Below are 27,117 nucleotides of genomic sequence, written 5' to 3' on the forward strand. Positions count from 1 at the left end.
TTGGGACAGAAACCACCTTGGTTGCCCTGTAGATGACTTATGCTAGGGAATGGATGGGGGAAGTGTTGTCCTGTTGGTTCTTCTGTATCTCTCTGCCACTTTCTATACATTGACCATGGTATCCTTCTGGATCGGTTGTCTGGGTTGGGCACCAGATTCGCAATGCTGTGTGGATTCCATTCCTTCCTGGACGATCGGCCTCAGAAGGTGATGCAGGGGTGGCTTCTGCTCCACCCCATGGCCACTGGTTTATGAGGTGCCTCAAGGTTCCATCCTGTCCCCACATGCTTCTCAACACCTACATGAAACTTCTGGCAGAAGTCGTTTGGAGGTTTGGGCTGAAGTGCCATAAGTGTGTGGATGACACTCAGCCTTATCCTCATTTCCATCTGATGATCCTAGGGAGGCTGTTGAATGCCTGAACCAGTGTGTGGAGGTGGTTTTGGTATGGATGAGAGCAAGCTGAGACTTAATCCAGACAAGATGGAGGTACTGTGGCTAGGGAAACCAAGCAATCTGAACAGAGGAATCCATCTGTTCTTAGATGGGGTGGCACCTCCTCGGAAGGACCAAATGTGCCGTTTGGGTGTGCAGCTGGACACAGCACTAACTGGGGAAGCTCAGCTGGCGACAGTGGCCAGGAGTACTTCTTTTCACAGTGTTCTGCTCAAATAGCCATTTAACAAAAGACACAGAGAGACAATAACTTGGCCAAGAAATTGAATACAAGACAGAGATGAGATCTGATCCCTAAATGCCAAGTCACATATTTCCTTCCACAAAGCACAACAAAATACCAATTTCAGAAAAGCAGCAAACTCGTGTTTTGTTTGTTTGTTTAAAATGATTTTGAAGGTCAGTTTTTAAGTGGACATACTAAGGTGGAATAAAGGACCATTTGAAAACAAAAGATGTGCTGTACAACTTGTTATGGACCTCCAGAGAGATCCCTCCCACCTCCATTTCAGACATTTGTTTGTTTTTACTTTGGGCAATATAGGGTAGCAATTGGAAATTGGAGATACAGACCCCAGCATCACCACCACCAAGATCACCCAAGGAATTTTAATGACTCCATATCAATATTACGAAGGCTCTCATTCCAAGAATGTTAAAGCCTTCCTTTTGAAAAGACCCTGATGCTGTTTTTGTATTTATTCAAACATTACCGGGATGCATCTGCTTCATAATAAGCCGACTCTGTTCCTTCTGCCTGTCTGTTGGCTTGCTGTGTATATTGATTTTCATGTGGTTTCATCTGAATCTATTGATTTCATCTGGAATCTTTACCATCATGGTTTGTGATAATAAAATGGATGTTTCCTGCTTGCTCTGCTTGATTTCACATTCTTGAAAGTTTATTCATAAGACAGCTGGTGATAAAGGCTTAAAATACAGAAGTAGAATGTATTGGAATGAGTCTATATATGTGTACCTGTGAAGTAGGACCTTTGAACAAAATTGACGGTTATCAGTAAGCTTTCTCTAAATTGGTACCTTACCCATAAAGTATAGAAAATGTTGTATTTTTAATATGGGCTCCAATATTTTTGGTAGTTTTATCTCTTAAGTTAGTCAACCTTATGCTGAAGAGTACTTCAGTAATGATATCTAGAGGGGTAGCTGTGTTGCAGCAAAAACAACAAGGAGTCTTAAAGACTTACACATTTTTTCTGCCATAAACTTTCGTGGACATTGTCCACTTCATCAGATGCAATGAGAATCTACATATGAAGTATATGCATATACTATCAAGGATGATAGTTCATTATTTATTTGTTTGTTTGTAATATTTCTACAAGTTACTGCATAAATAAGGACTGTTATTATTTTCAGCAAGAGTAATAAATAACAGTTACAGTTACAATGATTTTGATGTTGGGGATCTCCTTCTGATATAGAATGCAACTCTTGTTCTAGTGTGGTGCCTAAGAATTACCAGCACATCCTGGCCTTGGCATTTGCAGTAAAGGAGATCAATGAAAACCCTCAGCTCTTGCCCAATCTCACCTTGGGCTTCCACATCTATGACAGCTATTTCACTGCAAGGTGGACTTATTATGCCACAATGCAACTTATATCCACACTGAAGAGATTTGTTCCCAACTATAAATGTGACCAGAATAACACCATTGCAGTCATCGGAGGTCTGGATTCACGGATCTCACTCAACATGGCGACTATCTTGGAGAGCTATAAGATTCCACAGGTAGGATGTGTGTACCAGTGTGAATGCGGAATATGAGCATTGACCACTACTTTCATATTTCCTTGTTTCTTCAGTCTTTATGTTGTGCCTCAGAGACTGCAATAGGTGAACTGGAGATAATGTGAGGATCCAAACTTTCTCATATTTCGAGTTAGACCCACAGGAATCAAAGGGACTTGAAGCACATGTAGTTGTGCTGAACAAAAGTAAAATTCCAAAATCCAACATTAGTAATCCAACATTTGTTACTAATGTTTTCATTAGTAACAAATATGAACTAAGCTACAGTCTATAAAGCCCCCCATATCCTGCCTTAAGAGCCAGGTCTTCACCTGGTCACAAAATGACACCAATGTCAGCACCAGCAGGGTCTCTGGAGTGAGGGTATTCCAGAACTGGGGTGGCACAGCCTTGAAGGCCATCTCCTGCATCTCCACATAGTGTACAGATCCCAACAATGAGATGCAGAGGATCTCCCTCAGCAGATCTTAATATCTGGGCACATGTATACAGGGAGAGGCACTCCCTCAAATGTCAAGATCCTAAGCCATTTAAGGACTGAAATGCCATCTCTAACTCCTTGAACTCAAACCAGAAGTGTATTGGCAGCCAGTGCAGTTCCTTTAAAATGGGTGTTACATGGTTTCCATTCGCTGTATACAAACCCTACAGAGCATGAGGCCACTGAAATAACAATGGACCCTTTAAGGGGAAGGGCAGATATATTCAGACCATATATAAGAGGACAGGAATTTACACTACGGACTGATCACCATGCTTTGCAAGGGACCCAGACTATGCTAAACTCTATTTCTCAGTTGGTGAGATGAGGGAGGGGATGTGAAGGAACGGAACTGTCGCCCATTTTTGTATTTAGTTTAGTTTTAGGATACTATGAGGTTAGATTGTGTGCATGTGTGTGTGTGTGCGTGCACGCACTAGTCATTTTCAGCCAAAAGGGTAATAGTTTATAAGTCAAAAGTTAAGTTAGAATATAGCAATTAGGACGTTTTGCTCAGGGAGCAGGAGTTTCCACAGAAGGGCAGGGGAAGAGAGGAGAAATGGTATTAGTTTAGGAGGCCAGGAGACAGTAAGGCCAGGAGAAGAGAGGGGGAGTTTTAATGTGGAAAATAGAAATTGTTTGCAGAAATAAACAAGAGAAACTACACTCTTGATAAATCAGAGTTGAGGAGGGAAAATGTAATTTTAAGAGCTAAAGGTTCAGGCAGAAAGACAGAGAAGGAAAGAAAAGAAGAGAGAGTAAAGGAAACTGGAGAACTGATTGAAAAAGCTGGACCAATGCCAGTAAGATATTAAGCAACCTGGTGAAACAGAAGCACTATCTAGTTAGGTTAGCTGGATACATTTATTCCTGCTGGTTTTATTACCCTATTGCTAATATGGTTTCTTGTTTGTTTCCAAAATATTTTCCCATCACATCTTTCTTCAGTAAAATTTTAAACCTTGTTCTTTGACACTTTTCTTTTGGAGATACCCACCCCACAGCTAATAACTTACCCCACAAACTAACTCAAAGATTATTAAGGCTCATTTGAAGAAGAAAGCAGGCGTGTGTGTGGGGGGGCACTGGGTGACAGTAATGAAGGCCATAAGAAGGGAAGGGCAAAAAGAAATTTGAGCATACTATTTTGCCTGTTTTCCTTAGGGATGGCAGAGAATTTCTCCCCGAAACTTCGGGGGGCCGAGCGCCAACGTGTTCAGCCCCCCGAATAAGTTTCGGGGAGAAATACTCCGCACCCCCCGCCCCCTGCACCCCCCCCCAGGACGGGACTTACCTTCCCTGAATGTCCCTCCCGGCGGCGGGTCCGGCTGGCGGTTCGTCGGGTGTTTGAGCGGGGCGGGAGCGGCAGCCGGTCTTTCGACCAGCTGCCACCGCCGCCATTGCAATAAAAGAAAAAAACAAACAAACGCCCCCTGATAGGCTACGTGACGATTCACGTAGCCTATCACGGCTAGATCTGCAAAGTCAGCCATGATAGGCTACGTGAATCGTCACATAGCCTATCACGGGTGACTTTAAAAAAAAAAAAAAGCGCGTACGCGAATGGCGGCCCCCATAGGGAGCCGCCATTTGCGTTCCTTATTTAGTCGCTGTAGTCTACGTAAATCTTTACGTAGACTACGGCGAAAATAAGGGCAACGCAAATAGCATTGTCCTTATTTTCGCTGTAGTCTACGTAAACATTTACGTAGACTACAGAGACCAAATAAGGAACGGGAATGGCGGCTCCCTATGGGGGCCGCCATTATCCGTACACTCTTTTTTTTTTTAAAGTCACCCGTGATAGGCTACGTGACAATTCACGTAGCCTATCACGGCTGACTTTGCAAATCTAGCCGTGATAGGCTACGTTAATCGTCACGTAGCCTATCAGGGGGCGTTTTTTTTTTTCCTTCATTGCAATGGCGGCGGCGGCAGCTGGTTGAAAGACCGGCTGCCGCTCCTGCCTTGCTCGGAGACCCGCCGAACCGCCGGCTGGACCAGCCACCGGGAGGGACATTCGGTAAAGGTAAGTCCCGTCCCTGGGGGGGGGGGTGCAGGGGGCAGGGTGGGTGTGGGGGATTTCTCGCCGAAACGTGTTCGAGGGGCCGAACACGTTGGCGCTCGGCCCCCCGAAGTTTCGGGGAGAAATTCTCCGCCATCCCTAAAAATCTGTACGAAGAAATGGGTATTTTTTACAAATACACATAAACATGCTTTAATCCAGGGGAGAATAATGTATACATTTCAAGGATGAACACAGTTGATGCATACATTTGGGAAAATACACGCAAAAATACCCAGAATTTTCATGCAAAAAGAAAAAAATCAAGATCACAGTCTTATGTGTATCTGAAAGGAAACGAGCTTTGAGTTGCAATTTTTGCTTGTACGCCCATGCCTAGTTGTAAGCCTTTTGTCATAAGAAATTAACTGATTTGAAACTATTGGGTGAATGCACTGACTGTCTCTCTTCCCCTTGAATCTCTCTTTAGCTCATATATGGTTCTCCTCCAGTGCTGAATGATAAAACCTCAGGCCTTTCCTTCTACCAGATGACCCCTAATGAAAACCTTCAGTATACAGGGATTCTATCTTTGCTCCTCCATTTCAGGTGGATATGGATTATAGTAGGTATTATGGATAATGACAATGGAGAAAGATTTCTGCAGATTGTAGTTCCACTGTTTTCCAAGAGCGGTGTCTGTTTTGCCTTAATAGAAAGAATGCCCAAATATAGTTTTGTCACTGAAGTTAAAGATATGATGCAACAGGGGGAAAAAATACGGGATAAAGTGCTAAACAGCAAAGCTAACGTAATTATTTTCTACGGGGATTTTAATTCAATGTTATTTTTGAGATGGTTTCCATATTTATCAGAGCAGGAATTCATGACAAATTCATCTAAAGGTAAAGTGTGGATACTGACATCCCAGATGGAACTCATTTCGGCAGTTTATCAACGGAATTGGGATACAGATATGCTCCATGGTGCTTTGTCCTTTGCAATGCACTCCAATGATCCACCAGGATTCAAGACATTTGTTGAGAGCACAACCATTTCCAGAACAACAGGAGATGGTTTTATCATGGATTTCTGGCAACAGGCCTTTGGATGTGTGTTCCCAAATCTAGTTGTGGGCCTGGTGACTGGGGACATTTGCACTGGAGAGGAGAGGTTGGAGAGCCTTCCTGGGCCTTTTTTTGAAATGAGCATGACTGCCCACAGCTACACCATCTACAATGCTGTCCATGTTGTGGCCCATGCCCTACATGCCATGTCCACATCTAGACTCAAACACAGAGGAACAGTGGAGCTGACGCTTCAGAATCAACAGGTGTGGCAGGTAATGGGCTCAACTTCCTCATGTGGCAGAGCTCCATATCTATAGGGGTAAGAACAGCCCCCAATCTTGACAAGGAGCTGCCTCCCCAACTCTTCCAGTGCTCACGTTGTCATTGTCCGTCCTCCTCACAGCAGCTAGAAATGGAAGCATAGCCCATACTTCCATCTTCCTTCTCCATTTTCCTTCTTGATCTGCATATTTATTATCTGAACAGTGTACACTGTCTTAATGGTCATGGCTAACCTAGTTTTTCTGCTGCTATTTCTGAGTCATTAAGAGTTGGCACATCTGTCCTCAGTATACCAAAAACCATCATTCTGCTGCTGCCATTAGGACTTAGTGGGAAAGATCCAACTGAGGCCTTTTCTAAACTCTTACCTTTTCCTTCTCCATCTAGCTCCATCACTTTCTGAGAGGTGTCTCATTTAACAACAGTTCTGGGGACAAAATTTCATTTAACCAGGATGGGAAGTCACTAGCTGGATTTGATATCATCAACTGGATTTTCTTCTCCAACAAATCCTTTCATCGTGTGCAAGTTGGCAGAGTGGACCCCCAGGCTCCTCCAGGCCAAGTTTTCACTTTCAATGGGGATGCCATAATATGGCACAGTTGGTTTAACCAGGTAGGGTCCCATTTCCATTTTAACTAAGGATAGTCTTCATCAGGAACTATACAAGCCAGTCTTCTTAGTTAATTCTGAAATTATGTGAAACTGTATAAAATTGCTTTCACTGGACAATGATGAAGCACATTTTTTAAAAAATGACTGTTGACTAAAAGACAAACAGTAGATGGATATAACTGAATCTCCGAGTGTTTCTGGCCTGGTTCCTGTGCTTGCAATTTCATTCCTTACAAATGGCTGGAATAAATCTAAAGTATAATTTAAATACAATCTATCTTTCCTTTGTTCATTCAGAAAATGCATAACTCACTCTTCCAATGCATTTATATTGCCCAGGGTTACTTACAAGAAGTACAAACAAAATAACTCCTTCCTCCGCAAAAAAAATAAAACATCCACATAAAGAGGCAAAGAGGGTCAGAAGTTAAAAAACAGTTCAACACGAGGAACTTCCGTATAAAAATCATCTGCCCAGTTAGTCAACTGTTTGCCGAACCCCGAAAGAGGAAAGTTCTAACCATTTGGAGAAATACAGTAGGAGAAGGGCGCAAACATGTCTCATGCAGTAAGGTAGTCTGCAATCTGGGTGCAGCCACAGAGAAGGCCCTTTTCCTCATCCATTCCAGTCATGCCTCAGCCATAGATGGGGACACAGACAAGGGCCACTCCCATTGTTCTTAGGCAGTGGTCAGGCTGGAACAAGAGGAGACAGTCCCTCATGTCTCCTGGACCAGTTACAGCTTCCAAGGTAATTGCCAACATTTGAATTGTGTCTGGAAACAAACTGGCAACCAATACAGCTGTTGTAGAATCAGTGTAGAAAATTCCCATTCGCAAGCACCCACTACCACACTCTCAGTAGCTGCTGGAACCTTTGCGTGGCTGACTGCTATACCATGAACCACTGAACTTCACGTGACAGCCTTCTCAGGGAAAAGCATGCAGGCTGGCCACTGTTTCCTTCTGGGCAGAAAGAAGCACGAAGGCCTTCCTGCTCGAGTTCAGCCTTGCTAAACCGACAAGGCCTTCCTGAGTTCAGGTGTGTTACTGCATCCTTGGTTATTCTTTCGTCCTGGTTGATGTTGGGAATATTGCAACCCCAGCTGCGAGTTACAGGAAGGGGGCAGTGTTGCAGTTAGCTAACGCACACAGCTAGCCTTAGGATCTCTATAGCCTTCATGGGTTTCCTGTTCCTCCCCTCCCCTCCCTTCCCCTCCCTGTCTGCCTTCCTCCATTGCTGGTAGCATCTGCACATCCACATGCTATCCACATACCCATTCATTCTCTCTCTCTCTCTCTCTCTCTCAGACACACACATACACACACGCTGCAGGTGCTGGTGTCCTGATCCTGGTAGGGGCCTGATGCTTGGGGTAGGCAGGCTTTAACACTGCTATCTTGACTTAAGTCCTGATCCGGATCATCCCACCTCACCCCACCCCATGCCTGTGTTGCACAAAATGCTAGTTTCGCCCCCTGGAGGCTAGTCCAATTTGCCCCAAAGAAGAGAGTCAAATTCAGGCTGGGTCCAACTCGATTTTATTGTTTGCAAACAGTTCGACAAAGGAGCTCACGCTCAAAGCAGAGTCGACCCTGGCCAACCTCCGCGCTACAGTTTTATCACTTAGCTTGCATTCCTCAGCCAGCCTGTCACTTTGATTGGTTGCCAGCGGTTTGCTTAGCAACCTTATCTTAGGGTTACTGCCTGCTCATTCCAGGCATGCGCAGCTCTTACAGTACTATGTGCTGCTTAAGACACATACAATGGCTTTTAGGTTACATTTTTACTACAATTCCCCCCTCAAAAGGCTTTTCTCAAATTTATACTCTCTTTGGTCCCACGGTGGACTATGCACTTAAAGGCGCAAACTATTATTGCTGTGGCATTGATGGTTTTCTCTAAACAGCAAGTGAGGCCTAGGACGCCTTTGTTTTAGCTACTAGAATGTTGACAACAAAAACACTTTTTTTTGAACTTTTGGAACTCAGTTTTGTTCCGTTCATCAGGAACCCTTGAAACAAGAGCACCCTCTTTCTGTAGAGCTACTTGAGTCCTTTCAGGGGTTCATTATTCCAACGGTGACCTTCAGGTGGGTCAGCTTCCGGTGTGACCCTCTCTGGTGCAGGTGATGCCTTTATTCAGTGTGATGAATCCACTTCTTTTCTTTGGCGACTTTCATAGCAATGGGAGTGGTAAGTAGGATCTGAAACAGACCCTTCTGCTTCTTGGTAGGTAGTTCATCTTTCTAGGACTGGATTAGCACCCAATCGCTGGGATTGAGATTATGCACTGGAGCATCTAAAGGCCAGGATTGGTGCGGTGTCGCAAACCTGTGAAAACAAAACAGACTGCAAAGCAGTAACATAACCTTGAATCTTAAAACTTTTACTTTTAAATTCACATTTAAGCTATCAGCCATAGGTAATATCCGAGGTGGGCACTTGTGGAACGTTTAAAAGGTGTCAATTTAATACTTCCCTTGGGGGCGCACCATACTCGAGTCAAGGTGATTGGCAAGGCCTGTGGCCTTTCAACTTAATCTTTAAACAAATTTTAATGAGCATTGTCTTTAAGGTGCGGTTCATCTTCTCAACTTGACTTGTAGATTGAAGTTTCCACGGGGGGTGTAGCTTCTAGTTAGTTTGTTATGCCTGGGCCACTACTTGCGTCACTTGTCCAACAAAATGGGGCCCCTGATTTGATTCACTCTCTTTAGGTAACAAGAGCTTAGGGATTACTTTTTAACAGGATCTTGGCTACTGTCTGAGCGGTGCAGTCAATTGCTTTTATCATTACTAGCAGGTACCGATAGCCATGAGTCTGGGGCAACTCTGAAAAGTCAATTTGAAATCTCTGAAAAGGATAGTAAGCGCATGGGCGACTTCTCATTTGAGCTGGGGGCTCAAGCATCTTTGAATCATTTTTGAGGCACAAAGGGCAGTCAGCCACTGTTCTCAGGTCTTGGTCCAACCTGAAGGAGGTGCTATCTGCCTCGGGCGCACTCAAAATCGGGATGCTAAAGGGGGATGATCCCTTTATTAGCTAACCATAATTTTTGAACTTCTCAATGAGCGGCTTCAAGCCTGCACAGGTGGCTTTTTTCAGAGGATACTGCCTTACGCACACAGGGCTCTCCCTTTTTAAAGAAGATTTTAATTTGTGTTATGCATTTGGTCGGGCAGGGGTTCTGTCTGCCCACACACATGGATCAACATTCTCTAAAATCTCAGTCCCTTTGGCCTCTGACACAATCTTGATTGCTTGAAGGGCCATTCGATAATTTGAGCCCTGCATTGCTGGCAGCTGTACTACAATCTGATTATCACGGAAGAAGATTTTAGCTTGCAGTTTTGTTAACAAGTCCCACCCCAAGAGGGCAACCAGGTGTGCAGATGAAACTACAAAGGCATGTTCCAGTATGTTATTTCCAGTCTTCGTGAGGAGGGGCTTACACAGGGGCAATTTAGTTTGTGTTTTTTTTTCCCTTTAATTTCTTCTATAGTTACATGCTTTCCACTTTCTCTTGCCGGGGGGGGGGGGGGGCTTCACAGGGATCATAGAAAATGTGGCTCCAGTATCTACTAGGGCTTTACAGTCCTCGCCACCAACCCTTACTTTTACCTTGGGATTCTCCCGAGCGTTTGTTCGTAGGGTGGTGGCCCTTCAGCTAGACTCCCCCCCACTGGAGGACCCTGCCAGCATTTGGCAGCCTTCAGGGTGAGTCTCTTTTCTCTTTTCTTTCAGCTCTGGACAATCTTTCTTCCAATGTCTCTTCTCTCGGCAATACGCACATTTATTGAGCCCCGGTTGGCCCTTTCCTTTTCTGCCCCCCCCCCTCTGGTCACTTCTGTGCTCTCAAGCTGCTGTTTATATCTCCGCCCATGGTGGCTGCCAGCATTGCCTTTTCCTTTTTCCAGGAATGGCACTTTTTTATGTGCTCTCATGTGCACCATAGCTCTAAAAACTTCATGATCTGGGCTCTGATAAGGCTAAAGCAGGCGGTGATATTAAGGCTTGCTTCAATTTAAGAAAAGCCTTTTTTATTTTAATTGTCCACTTCTAGTGGGTAATATTTTTGTTAAAGCTTCATACGGGGGCTTCACCCCTTTTTATGGCTACTATAGCCTCCCTCTTGTAACAGGCACACTTATCTTTTGGCTTGCCTGTTCTGCAAATCATGTTTCAAATTCTCTGTGCCATGCACCAGTTTTAACTCTTTGTTTTCTCTGCAAGTTAGGCTGTTTGCCATTGCTTCGACAGAGACTCACTTGCTTAGATCTTCAACGACACACATTTGGGATAAGCTTTCTTTCTTTTTTAAGCCTTTTTGTCTGCTACTTTCTTCTGCCTTCTTTTATACCTTTTTCATATCATTAAAATCTAACACCATGACTGGAAAACATTTGTTTTGTATAGTAGGGCATGGTGGAGCAGATCTAACCATTATACTGCTCCTCTGACTGCATGGTCAGGGCCCATTAAAATCAAGGGAAGGGCGTTCTCATATGTGGAAAGAGTTCCAAGCCACCATTTTTGCATCGGCAACTCCACACTGCATGAGTTTTGGCAGAGTGTCAGGTTTGCCTCTGAGCAAATGGAACGTCAGAACAGTTCAGATTTTGAGAAAGAGCTGGAACACATGGGGCAGGAACTTTCTTAGGCTTCAGAAACACAGCTGGGCTTAGAAGTATCACGGGAGAGTGGGGGACTCTCTCTCACCTTTAAGTTAAGAGAATTTGCTGCCCCCTTTTTAAAGGGAAACTAACTTTCGTAGTTTCTCTTTGAACTTTTTGAAGGCTGTTTCCTTTGTAGTCTATGAATCTCTATCAAATTTGTATCTGTATGCTTCATTAGGGTAAATGAAATCAAAGCCTTGGAAATCATAGAATCATAGAATAGTAGGGTTGGAAGGGGCTTACAAGGCCATCGAGTCCAACCCCTTGCCCAGTGCAGGAATCTAAATCAGAGCATCCCTGACAGATGGCTGTCTAGCCTCGTCTTGAATGCCTCCAGGGTGGGAGAGCCCACCACCTCCCCAGGTAATTGGTTCCATTGTCGTATTGCTCTAACAGTTAGGACGTTTCTCCTGATGTTCAGCTGGAATCCAGCTTCCTGTCACTTGAGCCCATTATTCCGTGTCCTGCACTCTGGGATTATTGAGAAGAGATCCTGGCCTTCCTCTCTGGGACAACCTTTTAAGTACTTGAAGAGTGCTATCAGATCTCCTCTCAGTCTTCTCTTCTCAAGGCTAAATATACCCAGTTCTTTCAGTCAAATGCAGCTTTTTATCTGAGTGTTGAAATCACAAATCAAACTGTACACTGAGCTGATCACAAACAAACACACAATCTACAACAACGGGAGTTTAAGGCTATGACAAGCCTCACAGTACTTTTTACGGCAAGTCTTTAACTGGCCAAAGTTCCAGTCCATGTGCAGAGTGCCTCTAACAAAGAAGGCTTTGGGCCATAAAGAAGGGATGCGTTTTAACAAAAGCTCTGTGTCTCTTCATCAGTTCGAATGGGGAAGGTGTAACCTTACACCTCTTCTAGATTCCTCCACAGATAAGAACAGAGCAGTGCTGCTCAGCTTTCCAGCTGTGATGCTTTTCTTGTTTTTTTTTTTTTTTGCAAATCTCACTCTTTTGTCAGGTCCTCACAGACACCTTCCAGCCTCTCTGCTTGCTAAGGCTAAACCAGCCATGGCGAAGGGGGGTTAGGCAAGTCCCCCTTGGCTCTGCTCTGAGTAGGCTGACAGAGAGAAGCTCACACAGACCCTGATATTTTAAGAACTTGCTCTGTCTTTGTTTCTTGATTTTGCCACAGTCTTTAAGTCATCAAACAAATATCTTTCTTCAGAAGTTGCAACTTTTTCAACTGCTTTTGCTTCTTCTAACAAACTTGGATACGGTGGCAGACAAACTGTCTCTGGCGGGCCCCCTCCCTCCCCCGACAACTTCTCCTCCCAACCCAACAGACCGAATAGACCGGGGGGAGCTCAGGGCACCTTGGGCAGGGTCTCCCAGTCTTCAAGCTCCTTCCGTGGGGCTTGAATCGGGGCTTTGGGCTTCACCTCGGAGCATACCATCATGACTTTACAATACTGAACTTTATATTCAACCTTTTCTCACCTTCAGTGGATTTTGGTTGGCACTCATCCAAATGCTGATAACCTCACCTTCCCTGAGGCAAATTTATCTCTTACTACTTGATTCAGACACCACCCGGGGTCTCTTGCCCCTGTGGTCCTTTGCCAGTAACACATTTACACATTTACACTTCTGTAACTAAGGGGGATTCTTTCCGCACCAATTTAACCAACTATCAATATAGGCGAATTGATCCCATTGCCCATTATTCACCACATTTTTATATACAGCATTTACAAGATTTACACCAAAGGATCCTATGTCTGGCCAACTAATTCCAAATGCTGGCCATTCCAATTGACAGAGTGTAACCAGCTTGCCTTTCGACATCTTAGTACACGGAGTCTGACAAACCTCAGACGCTTGACTTTGCTAAAGTTCTTTAGCATGCATCCCAAGGGGGTGGCAGAGCTTTCTAAATGGGAGCTACCCGCCCCCATTGTGCCTACCTCTATTTGAAACCATACACGGAGCCTGACAAACCTCCGACACTTACACGGAGTCTGACAAACCTCAGACGTTTACACGGAGTCTGACAAACCTCAGACGCTCCGAAGGCAACTCAAACAGAAAGACAGAAGGGAAATCAAGTACTTACTCTGCCCAACACCCTAGTGCCGTCTCTTCAGACCCATTCAGCCTGGTTGACTCAATCAATGGAGTCCACGCCTTTAACCTCCTGGGTGTCCCGACCCCCGTTCTCTGGTGCCGTGGCAGACCTCAAAGGCGGTCCGGCGCGCCCCACAGGCACCTTCGCCGGTTCTGTCGTTTGACCCCAGGGTGGTCCAAGGGACTCCTGGCTGCTCGTCAGTTTGTTGCACAAAATGCTAGTTTCGCCCCCTGGAGGCTAGTCCAATTTGCCCCAAAGAGGAGAGTCAACTTTAGGCTGGGTCCAACTCGATTTTATTGTTTGCAAACAGTTCGACAAAGGAGCTCACGCTCAAAGCAGAGTCGACCCTGGGCAACCTCCGCGCTACAGTTTTATCACTTAGCTTGCATTCCTCAGCCAGCGTGTTACTTTTGATTGGTTGCCAGCGGTTTGCTTAGCAACCTTATCTTAGGGTTACTGTCTGCTCATTCCAGGCATGCACAGCTCTTACAATACTATGTGCTGCTTAAGACACATACAATGGCTTTTAGGTTACATTTTTACTACACCTGCAATTTGCATTAGAAAAAACATCCTGTTGGATAACTTGGGACAGAATCCAGTGAGGTACGTTTGCCACCCTCACCCCCCCAATTGTCTCACGCTCAACCGATTATGTTTTTATGTGGATGTTTTATTTCTTTTACGGGCTTGTTGTTGTTGTTGTTATGTAATTCTCATAGGTAACGCTGAACAATTCAAATGCGTTGGAAATGAGCGGAACAGCTTATTCCTGGAAGGAGGCCTCCTTCTAGTAATGGGCCTTTCTGCTTGTTTCAGGGCTTCCCCTAGGAAGCGCTGAATCTCCCTTGTGAAAGTGATGCGTCCTGCATGCTCACTGGAACCGGCAGGACCCACCCCTTGCAGAAGGGAATTGGCAGGGCATAAAGGCATCAGTGGGGGCACAAATGCCCAGTTGATTCTACCTGTTCTTTGTTTTGCTCCTGCTGATGCAAGTTTCAAGCACTTGGGTCCAGATCTGCAGACGTACCGGGGGGGGGGGGGGCTGTTAGAAAAACTTTAACCTTTTGTTCCCCACTGATGTACTGATCCAGACTGGGTTCCTAGCATCAGCTATTCGCATTAGCAAAATAAACCCATTTGCTCAAATTGCAGGCATGGGTGATCTGATCCAGACTGGGACCGGAGCAAGGGGCAAAGTGATAAAGCCCTCCTGCCCCTTACGCTGTGGCCCCGATCCAGATCATCATCCCAGCACCTGCAGTTTGCTTCTTTTTCATGCCAGCTGGGGAGAGAGCGAAGCACCTCAGCCCACCGCCAGCACCGGACCCAAGGAGGAGAAAGTGTTGCCATGGAGGAGGGACCCCCAGGGCTGCATGTGCCAAACCTCCCGGGGCCACAGCCGGCTCATGGGGAGGAGGTTGTTATTTCTTATGATTGTTACCTCTATATCCTGCCTCACATTCCCCTTGCAAGGCAGCTCACATGTTCCTCCTCCTCCCCATGTTACCCTCACAACATCCCTGCGAGGTAGGCCAGGCTGGAGTCCGTGATTCGCTCAAAGTTACCCAGTGAGCTTCAGGGCTGAGTGGGGACTAGAACCCGGGTCTCCCACGTCCTGGCCCAACACTCCAGCCACTACACCGCAGTGGCTCCCTGACCCCTCTCCTTGCATGAAATGGGGGGAAAGATCGATAGTAGCGTTGTGCCAAGATCTGCCATGTTTCTAAAACCTTTCTTCCCCACAAAAGAGGCTTCCGTTCTTTCTGTCAACCTCAGGCCAGGTTAGAATTTCTTTAGTTGGTGTTTCTGAGCTTATCTTTTTGTTACGAGGTGGCCAAGGGTGCTTGGGGGGGGGGCATTACTCATCTCTCCATTGTTCTGCAGCCTCTCTGGCTTCCCATGCTTTCTGATCTGGAAAAGCCCCATGGCTGTGTTACCCCATGATTCTTCAGCATTCTGGCATATATGCAGAACCCTACGGATGTTGCGGGAGTCTGTCTGGGACTCGAGGCCTGGAGTTAAATCATAGGCTTGGCCCCTTGGAGGCAAGTCTGTGGATCACCGCGCAGCTCCACAGCTCGGTGTCACCAAGCCAGGCAAGCAGAGGGATACATGATCCCTCGCTAAGCCACAAAATGGGCAGTTAGTCTTCTTCATCAATTCCCATTTGTGCAAATGGCAGCCACAACGTGGCCAGTTATGCAAGATTACAGGCGTAAATGGTCCACTGATGCCTGCAATCTTGTGTGAATGGATGCTTTACAGCTGCCATTTGCACAAATGAGGATTTACGAAAAAGGCCATGCTGCCATCTTTACATAAAATGGCAGCTCAACAAGGGATCAGGAGGCTGCGTGCCACTCAGTGTGCGCCTGTGGGCCATCTGACGTGTGGAACGGGACCTGGTGAGTTCGTCCATCTCTAGAGAGCCCCCAGAGTTAAAGGAGGCTCCCACTGCAGACAGCCACTGTCCCTGCCCCAGTGAGTACTGAATGATGGACAAGTGGGGCGGGGCGGAAGCACTCCTTCTCCCACTGTCAACCCTTCCTTGAATGCCTGAACAGGACGACGGTCTTCTTTCATTAGGTGCAGCCCGTTTCTCTGTGTACCAAGAGCTGTCTGCCTGGTTCTAGGAAGGAAGTGAAAGAGGGGGAGCCATTTTGCTGCTATGATTGCATATCATGTCCAGAAGGGAAGATTTCAGATCAAGAAGGTAGGAAACATACTCTTCAATTCATCGAACAGATAGGGGTGTACGGATTCCCCACCGTCTGTTCCGGTGGGGAATCCGTGGGGGGGTGGAGGTGATCTATTCCTCCCCCCCAGCCCGGAATCCTCCAGAGCAGTTCCTCTCCGCTCGGATTCTGGCGGGGCGGACTGGCTTGAGGGCACTTACGTTCCCTCCTCCCGGCCAGAGCCATTCACCTCCTCCCTGTCCCTGCCAATTGCCATGTCTTTTAATTTTATTTTTTTAAAAAAAATGGCAATCGGGAGGATGTGCCCATAGACTTATACACAAATAGAGTCATGAATCTTGCGTATAGGTCTATGTGTCCATAGGCTTATACGCAAGATTCACGGCTCTATTTTGCATATAAGTCTATGGGCACATCTTGCTGATTGCATGTGCCCATAGACTTATGTGCAAAATAGAGCTGTGAGTCTTGTGTATAAGCTTATGGACTCGTAGAATTATATGCAAGATTCATGAATCCATTTGCATATAAGTGAGGCTTTTTTTGAGCCATCCCTAGGGATGTCAGAGAATTTCACCACGAATCTCGGGGAGGCCGAATGCCAGCGCATTCGGCTCCCCGAAATTGGTGGCAAAACGGTCTGCTCCCCCCGCCCCCCCCGGGATGGGACTTACCTTGGGCGAATCCTCCTGGTGGTGGCAGCGGCTCCAGCTGTGGTTCGGCTGTGGTTCGGCAGCGGCGGTGGTCTTTCCAATACAAAAAACCACCACAACAAAACGTGATAGGCTACATAAAGATTTATGTAGCCTATCACGGCTAGATTTTTAAAAAATACCGTGATAGGCTACGTAAATGTTTACGTAGCCTATCATGGCTGAGTAAAAAACAAAACAAAAAACCGCGCCTCCCCCCCACCTCTCTGAATTCTCTCTTGAAATTTGGAGGGATGTCAGAGAATTCCGCCACGGATCTCGGTGAGGCCGAATGCCAGTAGTGGGCGCTGTTTGCATTCCCCTTTTTTTCACCGTAATAGCCTACGTAAATATTTACGTAGGCTAGAATGGCGAAAAATAGGGAACGCCGTAGCCGCCGCCATTTGCGTACACTGTTTTTTTGGGGGGGTTAGCCGTGATAGGCTAAATACTTATGTAGCCTATCACAGCTGCAAGGATGCCAATGGCGGCCACAGCAGCAGCCCGGCTGTGGCTGGCCAGGAGACCAACCGCCGGAGCCACCATCACCAGAACTGCCACCACTGCTGCCGAATCTGCCGCATCTGCCCCATCCACCCCAGGTAAGTTCCATCCTGGGGGATTCTGCAGGGGGGTGGGGGGGCAGTAGGCCGTTCCGCCACGGATTCCGGGGGGCCGGATTCTAAAGAAAAGCCATCTATTCATAGGGATGCCAGAGAAATCAGTACCTACTGACTGGAATCCGTGGCGGAATTCTCTGCCATCCCTACTAAAGTGTGGAAATGTGGATTTGGGGGAGATTTGCTTAAACGTGCACTTTCACAAGTTCACACATGTACAAGTGAACAAGTGCATAAATACACAGTTCTGGAAGTGTGTATTTACACAAGTGTACACTTTTGAATGTGAATGGAAGTTTAAGAATTTTAGGGATGGCAGAGAATTCCGCCACGGATTCCAGTGAGGCCGGATTCTGAAGAACCAGGGAAGTGTTTCGTACATCCCTAAAGAAATTGCAGAAATTTCCTGAAAATTGTGTTCCTGCTTGTATTCATGTTCAGGTTTTCTAACTGGACATGTTTGCATGGGTTGTGAAAAGGGATGCAATTCTTATACATCCCTTGCCATTCCCTACTCACGGTAGATTGCAGGTGCTTTAGATGAAGTCCTCCTCCTCCAGGGGCTCTCTTGTGCTTTCCAAGCATTTTCACAGCGTTTTTTTTTTTTTAACCAGGAAAAATCCAGCATTTGGGGGAATGGCAGGATGAAATGCTAGTGTAGTTGTGAAATTCTGCTAAAACACAGAGCCAACTAGATATTATCTAGTGGAATGTATAGAAATGTGAGAGAAGGAAACAAAAAATCAAACCTATGTGTCCAGATCCAATTGTTATCCTACAAAGAATTTGGCAACAGAAGCAGAGGTAAAGCGGTGTGTTAAAAGTCTCATCTACAAAAGTCCAAAATGTTGCAATATGGATACACAATCAGACATAAATCAAGATTAATTTTCTTCAGTATTTCTAATGTGATTGAATGGTTTGGTAAATCGGGTCTGGGAGGAAGCTGCTGAAGAAGAAAAAGTCTGGTACATGTGTGTGACAGAAGGAGAGGGGGAGAGAGAGAGAGAGAGAGAGAGAAATCATTTGCCCCTGATCATTCTAAACACATTCAGCAAGTACAGCTTAAAATGCATTCTGGATAGCCATTGATGTGGGCAGTTGAGGCAGTATCTAAATAGAAAGACACCTTTCTAAGATGGGGCTTATATCCTGCTCAGTGAAACGTTCAAACGTGGCTTGCTCCTTAAAGCAGAGTGAATAGATATTGCCTGATTAACAATCATTAAAAAGAAAGCTGAGAAACGTTCTTGTAGACATAGTTCAGCTGCCATCATTCAAGTTTGCTCTTGACTAACCGCAATGTAGTTTATTTGATTCTGACTTTGAACAATGCTTAGTAGGGCTATGTATTCACTTTGGATAAGGAACAAATTCAAGGCAAATTTGAATTCAAGGCAGTTCAGAAATTCAGAATCGGAAGGAACTTGGGTCCTTGCTGGTCCCAAGGCTTCAGAAGTGCCCCAGAAGGGTGTCTTCACCACTAGGGATGGCGGAGGATTCCGCCATGGATTCCAGTGAGGCCGTATTCTTTAGAATCCGGCCCCCTGGAATCCATGGCGGAACGGCCTCATGCCCCCCCCTGCGGAATCCCCCCAGGATGGCACTTACCTGGGGCGTATTCGGCGATGGCTCCGGCAGCAGCGGCGGCTCCGGCGGCGGCAGCTGGTCTCCTGGCCGGCCGCGGCAGGGCTGCTGCCGCTGCCATTGCCGTCCTTGGCCCGTGATAGGCTACGTAAGAATTTACGTAGCCTATCACGGCTAACCTGAAAAAAAACCAAAAACATGCAGCGTATGGAAATGGTGGCTACGGCGGCCGTCATTTGCGTTCCCTATTTTTCGCCAATTTATCTTACATAAATATTTACGTAAGATAAAACGGTGGAAAAAAAAGGGAACGCAAATAGCATAGTGGACGCTATTTGCGTTCCTTTATTTTTTGCTGTTCTAGCCTATGTAAATATTTACGTAGGCTAGAAGATTTACGTAGAATATTTACGTAGGCTAGAACAGCAAAAAATAAAGGAACGCAAATAGCATCCAGTACGCTATTTGCATTCCCCTTTTTTTCGCCGTTTTATCTTACGTCAATATTTACATAAGATAAATTGGCAAAAAATAGGGAACGCAAATGGCGGCCACCGTAGCTGCCGCCATTTGCGTATGCTGCATGTGTGTTTTTTTTCCCCAGGTTAGCCATGATAGGCTACATAAATTCTTACATAGCCTATCACGCTTGTCTGACTGGACGCAAATGGCAGCCGCTATGGTGGCCGCCATTTGCATCTGCACCAGGCTGTCCGTGGCCAGAAATCCGGCTGCGGATGGCCCTGGCTGGTTGCTCTGCAGCCTGGCCATGGAGTAGAGCCGGCCATCAAGGATTCCGGGGGGGAGGATCGGATCGTCTCCCCCCCCATCGAGGATTCCTCCGGGAGGGTCAGGGCAAAGGTAAGTTAGTTTCGTACATCCCTATTCACCACCTCCCCAAATTTGATACATTGTTGTACCTCTCCCAATAAACACCTGACATTAAAAGCCTCATCATATGCCATCAAATGCATTGGAGTAGAGGCAAGTCTTAACCTGGCACCAAAACTATGACAATGTTGGTGCCAGGTGGACCTCAGGGAGGAGAACACATAAGAAGAGCCATGCAGGATCAGACCAAGGGTCCATCTAGTCCAGCAATCTGTTCCCAGAGTGGCCAACCAGCTGTTGATCAGGAGCCCAGAAGGAAGACATGAGTGCAGCAGCACCCTCTCACCCATGTTCCCCAGCAACTGGGGTATACGGGCATACTTCTTCTCATACTGGGGTAGGTAGGACATAGCTATCAGGACTAGCAGGCATTGACAGCCTTCTCCTCCAGGAATGTGTCTAAGCCAGTTGGTGGCCATCACTATGACTTTTTGGTACCAAATTGCACAGCCTAACTATACATTGTGTGAAGAAGTACTTCCTTTTATATGTCCTGAATCTCCCACCAATCAACTTCATGGGATGAACCCAGGTTCTAATATTAGGAGAGAGGGAGCAAAATGTCTCTCTGTCCACATTATCTGCACCATGCATAATTTTGTAGACCTCTATAATGTCTCACCTTACCCTCCTTTTCTCCAAGCTAAACCCAGCCTTTGTAACCTTCCCTCATAGAAGGGATGCTCCAGCCCATTGATCAGTTTAGTTTCCCTTTTCTGCACTTTTTCCAACTTGACAATATGCCTAACATGGAGTTTGCCTTTTCTACAGTGGCTGCATACTGTGTCAACATTTTCATTGAGCTGTCCACCACAACCCCCAGATCTCTTTCTTGGTCAGTCACCACTAGCTTAGATCCCATCAGCTTATACGTGAAGTTGGGATTTTTTTGCCCCAACATGCATCACTTTACACTTGCTTACACTGAACTGCATTTGGCATTTCAATGCCCATTCTCCAAGTCTGGAGAGATCCTTTTGGGGTTCCTCAGAATCCTTTAAAAAACAAAACAAATCACACCTTAAATGATTTGGTGTCATTGGCAAACTTGACCACTTCACTGATCACTCCTAATTGCAGATCATTTATGAACAAGTTGAAAAGCATTGGTCCCAATACAGATCCCACAGAGCATTCCACATTTGGTGGGTGGCCAACAAGAAATCACTCTCCCTTTTTACCACCCTCTGAACCTTCCTCAGAGGCACTTGGAAGAGAGCCTCAGATGATCATCCTAGTGTATGGGTAGGTTCATATCAGGAGAGGTGCTTTCAAACTAGCACCTACACTTGGGCTTGGAAATGTACAGGAAGCAATGCAAGTGGGCCAGAATTGGTGTTATATGCTCAGACCTTGTGGTCCCTGCTATTAATCTGGCTGCCACATTTTGCACAAGTTGCAGTTTCAAGGGCAGCCCCACATAGAGAGCATTGCAGCGATCTAATTTACAGGTCACCAGAGCATAGACTACTGAAGCCAGGTCATCCCTGTCCAGATAGGGGCATAGCTGGGCCATCCACTGAAGCTGGTCAAAGGCATTCCATGCCACTGAGGCCACCTGACCCTCAAGTGGCAATAATGACTCAAGGAGAGCCTCCAAGCTATGAACATGTCATCAGCATAGTTGTGTAAATGCACTCCAAAGCTTTGGATGACCTTATTTGATACTTTCATGTAGATGTTAAATAGCCTGGGGGACAAAACCAACCTTTGCATAACCCGATGCTGGAGAATCCACATGACTGAGCAATATCCCCAAGCAAAATTATCTGGAGTAGGTATTGAAAGTATTGCAGTGGTTTCAAGTAGGATTGAAACCATTGAAATGCAATACTCCCTACTCCCATTTCTGACAGTCACCCCAGAAGGATACCATGGTTGATAGGATCAAAAACTGCTGAGAAATCAAGGAGAATCAACAGGGTCACACACACGCTGTCTCTCTCCCAACATACATCATTGTACAGGGCCACTAAGGCTGTTTTCATGCCAAAACCTGGCCTGATACCTGACAAAAATGGATCCAAGTAATCCCTCTCATCTGGTTGGCAACCACTCACCCAAGGACTTTGGCCAGGAAAGGAACATTTGCAACCAGCATAAGAAAGGAGGACTTCTTCAGGAGTGGTCTCTCTTTCAGGCATCCTGGGATCATTCCCTCTTGCAAGGAGGCATTAATCACCTAACAACCACACTAATAGGGATTTTTTTTTTAACTGTAGTGTTGAAGACCAAAACCAAAAATGACAGCTTTTTTAAAATTACAGGCTCTCTACAGGTTTTGAGAAAACTCTATAGAGGAGAATCTCAAAGAAAAGGCAGAGGTGCTCAATTCCTACTTTGGCTCAGTCTTCCCCCAAAAGAGGGTCTCCACCCCCCCTGGCAAAGATGGAGTACAGGCTGAAGGAGCAGGATTGCATCTTGAGATCGATAGGCATATGGTCAAGGAACACCTAATTACTTTGACTGAGTTCAAATCTCCAGGGCCAGATGAACTGAATCCTAGAGTAATAAAGGAACTGGCAGAAGAACTCTCAGAACCACTGTCTATTATCTTTGAGAAATCATGGAGGATGGGGGAAGTGCCAGATGGCTGGAGGAGGGCTAATGTTGTCCCTATCTTCAAAAAGGGTAAAAAGGAGGAACCTGGGAACTACAGACCAGTCAGTCTGACATCAATCCCTGGGAAAATTCTAGGGATGGCGGAGAATTTCTCCCCGAATCTTCGGGGGGCCGAGCGCCAACGCATTCGGCCCCCCGAAATCGGCAGTGAAATTCTCCACCCCACCCCCACCCCCGGGTTGGGACTTACCGTAGCCGAATGTCCCTCCCGGCGGCAGGTCCCGGTGGCGGTTCGGCTGGCTTTCGGTGGGGGCGGGGGCGGCAGCCGGTCTTTTGACCGGCTGCCGCCGCAGCCATTACAGCTGAAGTAAAAAGCAACAACAACCCAGTGATAGGCTACGTAACAATTAACGTAGCCTATCATGGCTAGATCTCCAAAGCCAGCCGTGATAGGCTATGTTAATCGTTACGTAGCCTATCACGGGTGACTTTGAAAAAAAAAAAGCGCGTATGCAAATGGCGGCCCCCATGGGGCGCTGCCATTTGCGTTCCTTATTTGGTCCCTGTAGTCTATGTAAAGATTTACGTAGACTACGGCGAAAATAAGGGCAATGCAAATAGCGTGATAGGCTGCGTAAATCGTTATGTAGCCTATCACGGGGTCTTTTTTTTTTAACTTTCGTAGTTGGCAGCCGGGGAGACAGGGCACTTCTCCCCGGCCTGAATTTCGGCCGGGTGAGGCAGGAAGCCTCCCCCCCCAGCCTGAATTTCGGCCAGGCGAGGCGGGACGGCTCCCCCCCTCGCCTGAACTTCGGGGGGAGAAGCAAAGCGCCTCCCCCCCACCGCGAAGCAAGCTGCGAGACCAGGTAAGTGACTTTCGTACATCCCTAGAAAATTCTGGAGCAGATGATAAAGCAATTCATCTGGAAGCACCTTGAAAACAATGCAGTGATTACGTGAAGCCAACATGGATTTGTCAAGAACAAATCGTGCCAGACAAATCTGATCTCATGGATTGATCAAGTAACCTCCCTTGTGGATCGTGGGAATGCTATAGATATCATATACCTCGACTTCAGCAAAGCTTTCGACAAAGTGCCCCATGATATCCTGATTTAGCAAACTAGAGGGGTTCTTCATCCAAGGAAGACTCATCTAACGAAGATTGGATACTCCCAAGGAGATTCCCTTGCTAAAGACTTTTCTTGAAATGCATCAGGAACCTATAATTGGTGCAGCTGCCTTTTTTGGTTTTAGGCATTAATCACCTCCATGCCTTAGCCATCTGTTCCCTCCTTACCAGATTTAAAAAGTCATGAGGGACAAGGATCCATCTTCTTCAAGCACCTCAAGGACTGACCACCTCATTCTGTGTCAAACCTGTCCAAGCACATCAAGAATGAAGCAGGAGCATGGGAATTTTTGGTTGTCCCCAAGTCAGTGGGTTTTGAGAAGGGTTGAGGGGTTGAGGTGGCAACTTCAATTTACCAACAAGAAAATCAACTTTTAAGTGGTACTTAGCGCAAAGCCTCCAGCAGCTATCTGACTGATATGTGATGGGCTTTATCCCATGAGAAGGGATTGCAAATAATGTCTTCAATGTTTGTCCAGTTCTGCCAAAAACTAATAATAAAGAAGATATAGGAGTTAACCTCTCTTTTTTCTTCAAAAAGGTTACAATTTTTAATGGCATACATCTCAAAAATACCAGCATCAGGGTTTTTCCCTATAAAATTAGTTAGGCTTCGTCCCTTCAGAAGGGTAAATTAAGTCTACAGATTTCATCCAATTTGGCAAGAGGGGGGTGGGGGGGAGAGAGAGAGAGAGAGAGAGGGAGGGAGGGAGGATTTATAGGCTTTTTTCTGCTTTTTAAAACCCTCAAAATCCACAAAAGCTTGACTGAAATTTGACATTCACAAAAGCTTTGGTGAAATTTGACAGGATTAATCTTCTCATTGGGGAAGACACCTGGGGACATGAATGCAGAAGAGGCTCAACCTTGGATTCAAGAAACAGCAGTATGTCACCCAAGGCATGATACAAACCACTGAAGTCCCTTTCAGGAGGAATATTCTTTCTGTGCTCAGCCCTAATGTTTAGAACTTCAACTGACACACAATAAAGTGGTCACTCCTTAATCATCATGATACACTAGCTACATTTTCCCGGCTCTGTGAATTCAGTTGGCTTACAACATCCTTGAGCCTATCCACCCAAGATGCTATTTTAGAAATGCAACACTCTAAGTCCCTAAAGCATACTTTGCCACACTGCTCAGTATCAGTCCTGAATGTATCTTATATTTTGAATGGAGAAACTCTTTATCTGTGAAAGAAAAATTACAGCATGTAGTTGAAATTATGGTAGGGATGGCAGAGAATTCTGCCATGGATCCCAATGAGGCCAGATTCCAAAGAATCCAGCCTCCAGAGTACGTGGTGAAATGGGGCACTCACCTCCGCCCCCCCCGGAATCCATCTGGGCCGGCTCCTCCACACAGTGATCCTGCAGAGCCGGCCGCCTGGACCGTATCGCTGGTGATACAGCTGGCTGCCATTGCCATGCGGTATCGTGGGGCTAACTCTGGATGCCATTTACGGCTGCATTTAGGTTAACCTAACAGCTTTATGGCCGCAAATGGTGTAGTGGACACCATTTGCATCCAGAGTTAGCCCAGCGATATGGCACGGCAATGGTGGCCAGGTGTATCACCAGCGATGCGGACCGGGCAGCCAGCTCCGCAGGATTGCAGCAGAGCAGAGCCAGCCCGGATGGGTTCTAGGGGGAGGGAAGGATCGCCTCCCCCCAAGGGCAGATTCCCACCCAGACCAGCAAGTTAGGAATCCACCCATCCCTAAATTATGGCAAGTTTCTGAGATCAAGTATACTTTTTCAGACATGAATGACTGCATTACATGTGGAGATAAGAACTATCCAAACAAGAACCAGGATTTATGTATTCCCAAGACTGTAAGCTTCTTGTCTACAGAAGAACCTTTGGGGATCAGTTTAGCCCTCTTTGCACTTTCCTTTTCTTTCATCACCGCTCTGGTTCTAGGAACATTTATGAAGAACCACAACAGTCCCATAGTCATAGCCAATAACCGCAACCTCACCTACACTCTCCTCATCTCCCTCCTGCTGTGTTCCCTTTGTGCATTGCTATTCATCGGCCGTCCTCAGAAGGTGACCTGTCTTCTCCGACAAAGTGCTTTTGGCATCATCTTCTCAGTGGCTGTTTCTTGTGTGCTGGCGAAAACCATCACAGTGGTTCTGGCCTTTATGGCCACCAAACCAGGATCCAAGATGAAGAAGTGGGTGGGGACAAGACTGGCCAACATGGTTGTTCTCTCCTGCTCCCTTATCCAAGCAAGCATCTGTACTGTGTGGCTGGCAACCTCTCCACCATACGCAGATGTCGACATGCACTCAGTGGCCAAACAAATCATAGTGGAATGTAATGAAGGGTCACTGAGTCTGTTTTACTCTGTATTGGGCTACATGGGAGTCCTGGCCATGGTCAGCTTCATAATGGCTTTCCTTGCTCGGAAGTTACCAGACAGCTTCAATGAAGCCAAGTTCATCACTTTCAGCATGTTGGTCTTCTGCAGTGTTTGGTTATCCTTTGTTCCAGCCTACCTGAGCACCAAGGGAAAATACATGGTGGCTGTGGAGATCTTCTCTATCTTAGCCTCCAGTGCTGGGTTGCTGATCTGCATCTTTTCCCCAAAGTGTTACATTATTGTGTTGAAGCCTGAGCTGAACAACAGGGAGGAGCTAATAAGAAGGAAAAAGTGAAGGATTTAAGTGACTATGACCTTCCCTATAGTTTGTAATCTACAGAGGATTTTGAACAGAAGAATAGCCCTGAGAATTTCCTTCACAGTAGCTGATATATTTAACTCAGAGATCACCAAATTCTACTTATAATACTTTCAAAAATTGATCCAAATTCAATCTGCTTATAGAGAAGTCAAATTGTAGCTACCTTATCCCATTCCATTTTAGCTGTAGTTTCTTTTTCAGCTGCTCTTCTTAAAGCTTAACCTGATATACCACACCCTTATCTGGATACAGATAGCCTAGCTACAGTTCTCCAGGCTCTGAGAACCTCTCATATGGATTACTGTGATGTGTTATAAGTGGGTCTGCACTTGAAAATGATCTGGAAACTTTAGCTGGTCCCAAAAAAGGTTAACGTGGACTGGTGAACAAGATCATGTGATGCCAATACTTTTCTGGTTGCACTGGTTGCCAGTCCACGTCCGGACCTTATTCAAAGTGCTGGTATTAACAGTCAAAGGCCTAAATGGCTTGGGGCCAGGTTATCTGAAGGATCGCCTCCTCTCATATGTTCAGTGGTCAAACCCTAACATCATCTTCAGGGGTCCTTCTCAGGAAGCCCCTGCCAAATGAAGTGAGGTGGGTGGCTATCAAGAAAAAAGTCATTTCTGCTGTGGCACCCCAGTTGTGGAATGAGTTCCTTAGAGTGGTTCACCCGGTGCCTACATTGTACCCCTTTGAGCGCCAGGTGAAGACCTTTTTATTTTGCCTGCATTTAAGCATTATAGTCTTTTAGCTGTGCTGTTTAAAATCTGTATGTTAAATGTCTGCATTGTTG

The 27,117-nt window shown here is 46.0% G+C and overlaps 1 protein-coding gene across 1 annotated transcript; it reads left to right on the forward strand.

Annotated features, from left to right (window-relative positions):
* Positions 1 to 447: 447 nt before the first annotated feature.
* On the forward strand, positions 448 to 26,294 carry LOC146341893 (vomeronasal type-2 receptor 26-like). Its single transcript, XM_084807733.1, has 7 exons — positions 448 to 643; positions 1,968 to 2,209; positions 5,326 to 5,341; positions 5,847 to 6,058; positions 6,456 to 6,683; positions 16,035 to 16,161; positions 25,393 to 26,294. Exons 1-7 carry the CDS (start codon positions 448 to 450, stop codon positions 26,292 to 26,294), a joined length of 1,923 nt encoding a protein of 640 aa, XP_084663859.1.
* Positions 26,295 to 27,117: the final 823 nt, after the last annotated feature.

Source organism: Heloderma suspectum, chromosome 6, assembly GCF_057233095.1.
Source record: "Heloderma suspectum isolate Gila_16-S chromosome 6, 16-S_ref, whole genome shotgun sequence".
Taxonomy (NCBI): Eukaryota; Metazoa; Chordata; class Lepidosauria; order Squamata; family Helodermatidae; genus Heloderma; species Heloderma suspectum.

Bases quoted from the DNA above. Each gene is read 5' to 3' on its own strand.
- LOC146341893 (XM_084807733.1), top strand. From the start codon at position 448: ATGGATGAGAGCAAGCTGAGACTTAATCCAGACAAGATGGAGGTACTG. The intron at 644-1,967 runs GTACTTCTTTTC...TGGCATTTGCAG, and splicing joins GCTGGCGACAGTGGCCAGGA to TAAAGGAGATCAATGAAAAC. The intron at 6,684-16,034 runs GTAGGGTCCCAT...TTCTTTCATTAG, and splicing joins GGCACAGTTGGTTTAACCAG to GTGCAGCCCGTTTCTCTGTG.